Source organism: Phoenix dactylifera, chromosome 1, assembly GCF_051530095.1.
Source record: "Phoenix dactylifera cultivar Ajwa chromosome 1, Ajwa_hap1_PhDact_Kaust_v1.1, whole genome shotgun sequence".
Lineage (NCBI taxonomy): Eukaryota > Viridiplantae > Streptophyta > Magnoliopsida > Arecales > Arecaceae > Phoenix > Phoenix dactylifera.
In genome coordinates this window covers 15,141,448-15,148,596 of record NC_143190.1, presented here as the reverse complement: position 1 = coordinate 15,148,596, position 7,149 = coordinate 15,141,448, and the positions used below count along the sequence as shown (strand labels likewise).

At 51.6% G+C, this 7,149-nt stretch overlaps 1 protein-coding gene across 4 annotated transcripts; it reads right to left on the bottom strand.

The window, feature by feature from the left end:
• On the bottom strand, window positions 1-6,910 carry LOC103716451 (protein TIME FOR COFFEE-like). 4 transcript variants are annotated; one of them, XM_008804448.6, is made up of 13 exons: window positions 6,475-6,910; window positions 5,968-6,378; window positions 5,659-5,816; window positions 5,274-5,574; window positions 4,788-5,187; window positions 4,631-4,682; window positions 4,458-4,547; window positions 4,110-4,374; window positions 3,936-4,005; window positions 3,780-3,855; window positions 3,337-3,702; window positions 754-3,229; window positions 1-598 (listed from the first exon to the last, which is right to left on the bottom strand). In XM_008804448.6, the coding sequence occupies exons 1-13, from the start codon at window positions 6,572-6,574 to the stop codon at window positions 555-557; spliced, it is 4,809 nt and encodes a 1,602-aa protein (XP_008802670.4). In that variant the 5' UTR covers window positions 6,575-6,910; the 3' UTR covers window positions 1-554. The 4 variants fall into 4 exon arrangements, with proteins under 4 accessions (XP_008802670.4, XP_008802672.4, XP_008802674.4 ...); XM_008804450.6 differs by having other exon boundaries at window positions 1-569; XM_008804452.6 differs by lacking the exon at window positions 4,458-4,547.
• Between the last annotated feature and the right edge of the window lie 239 nt (window positions 6,911-7,149).

Here is a 7,149-nt window from a genome sequence, read left to right as displayed (position 1 = left end):
TGGGAGAAACTAAATTAATCACCTTCAGTATTTCGTCTTTAGAAAAAAAAAAAAAAAATAGAGATAAGGGGTAGGAGTGGTGGGCATTTTGACCGCCGCACGAGGAAAAACTGAAACAGTAGGAAATCTAATACACATCTGCAAATCCGATTTCCTTCCTCTTCAAACTGTTCCCCGCCCACTCAGCTCTTGCACTCTCCCCACCTCTTCCTGGTTCTAGTACCCGAATTTCAAAAAAAAGAAAAGGTCAAGCTGGCCCCTCCTTTTCCGCCAATGGTGGCCGACCACCACCTTTCCTTCCCCAATCCTTTGCTTTCGTGCTCTCCTCTTTCTGCATCCTTCTCTTCGCAAGCACTTCACCAAGCAGCAGCAGCAGCAGCAGCAACAGCAAAAGATGAAGTGGGGCAGGGGGAGGGTAGAAGGATACAGCCTTCTTTCCAAGACGGTAGGCATCCCGGCCAGGTCCTCTCACATCAATAGCACCCTTAGGAGGAACAAAAATGGATGAACTCCGCAGGTGCGCCTCTGAGCAGCAGCAATCCCCATCTCCATCATCATCTCTTCTCAGGCTGCCAGCACGCATGCAGATTGTCATTTCCTGGGCAAACCAACCGTTACTTTACAAATGAGACCTCCATTAGTAACCACCATCTACTACTACTACTACTACCATCACTACAACTAAAAGAGGCTTTAAACTCTTTTCGGTTTTAAAGAGCGCTCAATAGAGAGGAAAGAGGGAGGGACGGTTACCGGCTGCAGGCTTCTGATCAGATGCAGGCTTCAGAGGCCCGGCCGGCACAGTCATATAGGGAAATGAGGCAGGCATAAGAGGGTGGGGAGCGCCGGAGGCTGACTGGGCAGCCACAGCACGATGAGCAGCATGAAGAAGGCCTGGTGGAGGCATCACTTTCATGCCATTGGCAGCTGCCGCTGCTGCTGCTGCAGCTGCTGCAACAGCCTTCACAGGATCAGTCATGGTGGATGCACCTCCTAATGTCGCAGCTGTGGGACCAAGGGCCAGCATCCCAGAAGAACCTGGCGCAGAGTTTGACTGCTGCTGAGCTTGCTGAGATGGTGGTTGCTCGGATGGACGTCTTTGATAATACCCAGCGGCAGCGGCAGCACCAGCATTGGACTGAGGAGACTGGGCTTGCATGCAAACATTCGAGAAGAAGAATTGAGCTTGAGAGAATGGCTGCTGCTGCTTCTGTACTTGCTGAGCTTGCTGCTGTTGTGGTTTCGTGCTCGAATTGGGGGCAGGATCAATGTGCGGATGGCCAAGTATCGAGGGTGCATGTCGGTTGTTCGCTCGAGAAGACTTGTGGCCTGAACTTGATGCAGAACTCCTGACAGATGATTGGTGAGGCAGTGGTAACATGGCGGACGACAAACCGGGTTTCGCACTAGCAGAAGCCTGTGGGCTTCCATTGGCACTCTTGGACACTGAATTTGGGGGAGAACCAACGGTAATGGCAGAAGCAGATGAGGATGATGGGTTGCTTGTCCCTCCAGCAGGCACTGCTTTCATTGAATTCACACCGAAAGATATCTGGGTTTGGTGGCTTTGAGCAGGACAAGACTGTTGAGGTGCTCTGCCTTGCTGCTGGAGGGGAGGATTGTTCTTCACCACTGTTGGAACACAAGATTGGGTAGGGGCAGGTGTTGCCGCTCTAGTAGTAGAGGCCTTCCACTGGGGTGAGTGAGAGGAGCTGCCACCTTGCATGAGAGATTGAGGAAAGCCAGCCAAGGCCTGAGGAAACTTGGTTACGCTAGAGCCCGCACGCTCACTGGCATTATTGCTTGAGCCAGAAGACTTCGTGCGGGATGATGCAAGCTGCTGCTGCTGCTGCTGCTTTTGAAGTTGAAGAAACTGCTGCTGCTGCTGCTGCTGCTGCTGAGAGTTGGGAATGTTAACTATTGGCACTGCAGCAGCTGAAGTGGTTGTGGAAGCGGCACCAGAAGAAGAACGGTTCGCCGGAGCCGGAATGAGACCCAAGGTCCGAGATGAGCTGTCTATGACATTGTTGCCAAGCATGGAAGAGAAGGGAGGTCCACTATCCGGTTTAGAGAAGCTAAAGGAATGTTGTAAACCACTACTTGGACCTTTGCTGCCTGTGATCATCCTCCTTTCCTCTTGACCAACAGCATTTGTACCCATTGATTCTCCACCAGCAGGCTTCCCATCCTCAGGGCGGGTCTTCTTCTGCTGTGCTTCTTGGGCAGCAGCTGCTGCTGCTGCTGCAGCGATCTGGTTGTAACCATGTCTAGCGGGGTCAGGGAGGGCCTGAAAGATAGCTTGGTTTTGTGCCATGGAAGAGAAATCAAGGCCTGATGGAGCAGCAGCAACCCCACCAAAGGAGGCAAACGGCATAGCAAAAGCTTGTGAGGTTGCGAACTCCACTTTCATACCGTGGTTCTGCTGAGGTTGCTGCTGCAACATAAGCTGCTTATCACTGTGCCCCCCACCACTGCCCAGTGCTGCTGCCGTGGCAGTAGTAGGCATCAAGACAAAATTCTGAGGATATATCGGCACCGCAAAGTTGTGCGCATAGGCATTCTTCTGAGCTTGAAAATTCCTACCATCTGTGGTCGATGGGCTCTCTTCCAAAGGCTTATTGCCCTCCTTCTGCCGCGCCTGGTGGGGAAGCAAGTGCTGCCGCTGGTTCATTGCTTGAAACCCATTAGTGCTTCCACCAGCACCACTGGCCCCACCTCCCGGAGCCTGCAGTGGCTGTGGGTGCTTCTGGGAGGATGATGATCCGCTAGATGTGCTTGTGTGCTGGTGCTGGCCTTGTTGGGTGTGGGGAGCTGGTTGCGGTCCCAGCAGCTGCTGCTGCTGTTGAAGCTGTGAGGGGTGAAGCATCTGAGAAGCATAAAAGGGCCCATTGAAGAAGGGCATTGCCTGGGCAGTGCTTGCTCCTCTGAAGGATGGAGGTCCCCCGACATGCGTAGGGATAGGAAATGGGTATGCATTGTTCTGTAGTATCGCCAGATATTGAGCCTCGTTTGGGGGGAGGCCAGTAAAGCTTAAATTCATCGCAGCTGCGGATCCCCCACCAGTTCCATTGCTCGCTACTGCAGAAGTGGAGGCACCAGAAGACGCACCCTCCTTGCCAGTCCCTGGAGCAGATTTTGACGCTCCAGATCGGGTGGCAGTGGCGGCAGCTGCAGCAGCAGCAGCAGCTGCTTGCTGCTGGTTGAGAGGGAAAATAAATGTAGGGCCATGCTGAAGACACAGAAAAATATTGGAGGAGGAAAGAATTAGAATAATTGCTTTCTCGAACCAGCATTTCACATTGTTACAAAGTGAAAGGAGGAGGATGAAAGCCTTACAAGCATGTTGGTTGCTGCTGATCCAGACTGGGGCATCTGATGGAGGACTAGCTGCTTCTTTTGGGCAGCTTCAGTGGTGGCATTATTTGCTGCCGGCATCCTCTCCTGCGAGGGTGGTCCTGTAAATGCTGCTACTATTGGTGGTGCCCCCTTGTTATCTTGAAAGGAGGCCTTGGTCCTCCCATCCGAAGGAGGCACGACACTGAGATTGTACGTCTTGGCTCCATACAGTGGCGCACCGCCAGCCGCTGCAGGCCAGAAAGGATTCATCCTCGAAATTTTCTGGTGGTAATCTATATTCTGTGCGATGTAGCAGTGTGTCGCACAGCGCTTTGGTCGAGGCTGCGGTGAGAGGAAGCTGGGAGGCTGCAACACCAGAGTCCGTCAGACAATAAGCAGGGAGGGTACAGAGGGAGAAGTTTGGAGAGAGGACCGGAGGAGACCTGTAGGCTATTGGAAGCTCCTGAAGCCCCATCCATGGGAACCACCGCTTGCAGAGATGGGACTTGACCCATGTACCTGTTAATGGGAAAGATGAATCTTCTTTCCAAACACCATGATAACAAATCTAGAATGAAGAACAAGAACAGGTTGCTCACCCAAAAGGAGGAAGGCTTCCTGGCCAGCCGGCAATTGTCATAGGCATAGCAGGGGGTGGCGCAGATGGAGCTACGGCCAATTAAAGGAACAGAGGATCCATATTAGATCCCTGGGACATAAGAAGGACAAAGCTAGCAAACAAACAAAACAAGTCATTCAACAAGAATTATTACCAGGCTTCTCATGTTTAGGCTCCACCTTAGGTGACCTTTGTTGCTGCTTCTGCAGCTGGAGTTTGCTGCTGCTGAGGACGTCCTTATCCGGTTTCTCCAGATCAATTTGCAGGTCAAAAGTCTTCTCCTTCACCATCTGCTTCTTTAGATCGAATTCCTCCTGCGTGGACTTGTCGACCTTCCTATCCTCCAGAACCATTTCATCTCCTTTTGCTATCTTCTCCACAACCTTTTCTTCTTTCCTCTCAATGTCAACTTTCGGCGCCTACGAAAATAAATAATAATAATAAAAACTTTAGACCAAACAGAGCGCTAACTTGTGCAAGTAAATTTACTCAGGTCTCTCACCACTTCAATCTGTGGACCCTGAGACCTGCGATCTGCATTGAATTCGCACAAGCTGTCCCCCTCTGGAGATAACTTCCCAGGGGGAGGAGCCTGCAGTAAACACAGATTGCCTCAAAATCCATGGCTGCCGAAACAATTCTGAAGAAATATTCGTGGATCGAAGAGGTACCCACCATTAGGTCAATGCAGAATCTCTCTTCCCGACGGCTATCCATTGCCGGAGCTCTGCAAAATTAACGAACAAAAGGAAAACATCAGGAATCCATCTCAGAAGTCTAAATAATAGCCTATAAAATAGGGGACAAAAAACTGGTCGGATCTAAAGCTTACGTCTTTGCTGTAGTTTCTTCCCGACGGTGGACATCCAAATCAGCACAGGGAGTTTCCTTTACAGGAGGAGTAGGTTCTTTCTGGTTCTCCATCCGATTTTGGCCATCTGGTTCGCCCTTCAAAAGCTTCGAATCAGGAACTGGATTGCTTTCTATCTTTGCTGATTCCTGCTGTACATCCAAGGGGGCTGCTGCAGCCGAAGGGACAGAGACATCAATTGAACCACCACCATTTTCCGTAATTGGAGATGCCGTGCCCTTCTCCGATCTCGGAGACGAAGCGCCTGCCTTCATCTGGTGCTCCGATTCCATCTTAGAAGTTACCGGTGCAAGTGGGCCCCCCGGACTCGAGGGGATTTCCTCCTCAAACTTCACAGGCCTTGGTTTCTTTCTCTTTGGAGCTGCAGAAGAGCAATAACACTATCAATCAGACAAAGGGAAAACAAAATTAGTGGAGAAAATTAGATCTTTGGTGCACGCTACGCACCAGCAGTAGGCAAGGAATTAGGGTTAGAGCTAGAATTGGTGGGGGGAAGAACAGATGGTTGAGATGCTGGAGGAGCAGGGGAGATCGAGTTCGGAGAGGAAACTCTGGATTTGGCTTCATTGCCCGACCCACCATTTGTATCCTTGGAATCAATCTTGGAGGTCTCCTGCCTCGGTGGGCATTGGAATTGCCTCGTCATCCCAAATAACACCTCAGCGACCTCGATCTCGATATCCTCTTGGATCAAAGACGGCGACTTGGAGACCTTGGGAGGCCGGTGCTTCGGTCCACTCATCGGTTTCTAAAACAAATGAGGCCATTAATGAAAGTTAGGAAGGATTAAAGCGAGAGAAGGACGAGCAAATGAAAAAAAAAGGAGTCGGACCATCTTCTTGCGAGCAGAGGCGTTGGAGGAGGAGGGTGAGATCTGGGTGGTGGAGGCAGGGCTGAGCCTCGATGGAGAGGCCGAAGCTTGCCGTGGAATCTGCTCTCCACTTCCAGAGTCACCTGAAACCCAATATTCATGTGACCTTTTCGCAGATGCTGCAAGACCAAACAAGAGAAAAATAAAACCAAAGGCTTCAACAAGTCGACCGTGGCATAGAAAGACAGAAAAAAAAAAAAATCAGAAATGGAAAAATTTCTCCTTCCAAATCCCAAGCCATATTCACTCTCTGCCACTCTCCTCCCCTACCTGACCGGGCTTTTCTAGGCACCGAGAACCCGATCATCTCGTCTGGCTTCCAGACCGGCGGAGATCTCGTCGTGACCTTGGTTGGAAAACTCTTCCGGTTCTGCTGCTGGTGGTTGTGATAGTGGTTGTTCTGAGGCACGGAAGACGAGGAGGCCGGATTCGGCGGCGGCGGCGGCGGCGGCGGCGGCGGCGGCAGCCGGACGGCCACGGACACGTCCTCCTCCTCGTACTCCTCCTCTTCGTCGACGCTATCTTCGGAGCTGTCATCCCCTTCGTCTCTGTTGCTCCCGTGCAGCATCCGCTCGCCTCTCCTCCTCTTGCTCCGGCTAGATCTATCCCGATCTCGATCCTTTTTGCTCCCCCGATCCCGAAGCCTCGTCGTCTCGGCCATCTCAATCCCTCCATCCTCCTCTGTAAAAATTTTTAGCAAGAAAAAAAAATTAAAATCCAGAAATGGAGATGAAAAAAAGAACTAAACAGTAGCGAGACGGATCTGAGGAATCGGACCAGGGGAGTCTCTCAAGCTGCTGCTCCTCTGCCTCCTCCTCGACAACCCACCGTTCACAGCCGCCACGGTTCCTCTCCTCGGTTCCCTATTCCTCTCCATCTCTCCCTTCGATCTCTTTCATCCAATCAGATCATCTCTCCCCGCTTCTTCTCATCCTCCTACCACTCTCTCCTTCGAGAACCGATCTCGTCAATAGATCTCCGCCGTTTCTTTACGGATTTTCGCCGGGAACGCCCAGAAAACCGATCCCTCCGAGGTATTAAATCGGTTGGCCTCGTCGGAATCCTTCAAGAAATCGGAAAAAGGAGGGTTTTTTACGCGAAGATCTTCCTCACCTCGACCTCTTTGGACACTCTTCTCTCTCCTCTCGTCTCCGGCTCCTCTGGTATCTTTCTCCCCTCTCTGGTTTGCTTTCCTCTCCTCTCGGTTGTCCCCCCTCCCTCCGGTTTTAGTCCCCCCCAACCCCACTCCGTGCGCCACCTGAAGGCCCGGATCGATTCCCCATTCCGTCTCTCAATCTCGTGCGTCGATTTATCGTCTCGATCCGATGGCTGTGATTTATCATGAGCCACCGTGGCTGAACTCCGACCGTCCGATTGTTTTAGGCAATGAGAGACCAGACTGCAGCGGCGCCTGATGGCCACGTGTAGTAGATTTCGCTCCTTTCCCTGCAA

Bases quoted from the DNA above. Each gene is read 5' to 3' on its own strand.
- LOC103716451 (XM_008804448.6), bottom strand. From the start codon at position 6,574: ATGGAGAGGAATAGGGAACCGAGGAGAGGAACCGTGGCGGCTGTGAAC. The intron at 4,375-4,457 runs GTGAGAGACCTG...TTATTTTCGTAG, and splicing joins AGGGTCCACAGATTGAAGTG to GCGCCGAAAGTTGACATTGA. The intron at 3,856-3,935 runs GTGAGCAACCTG...TCCCATTAACAG, and splicing joins GGAAGCCTTCCTCCTTTTGG to GTACATGGGTCAAGTCCCAT.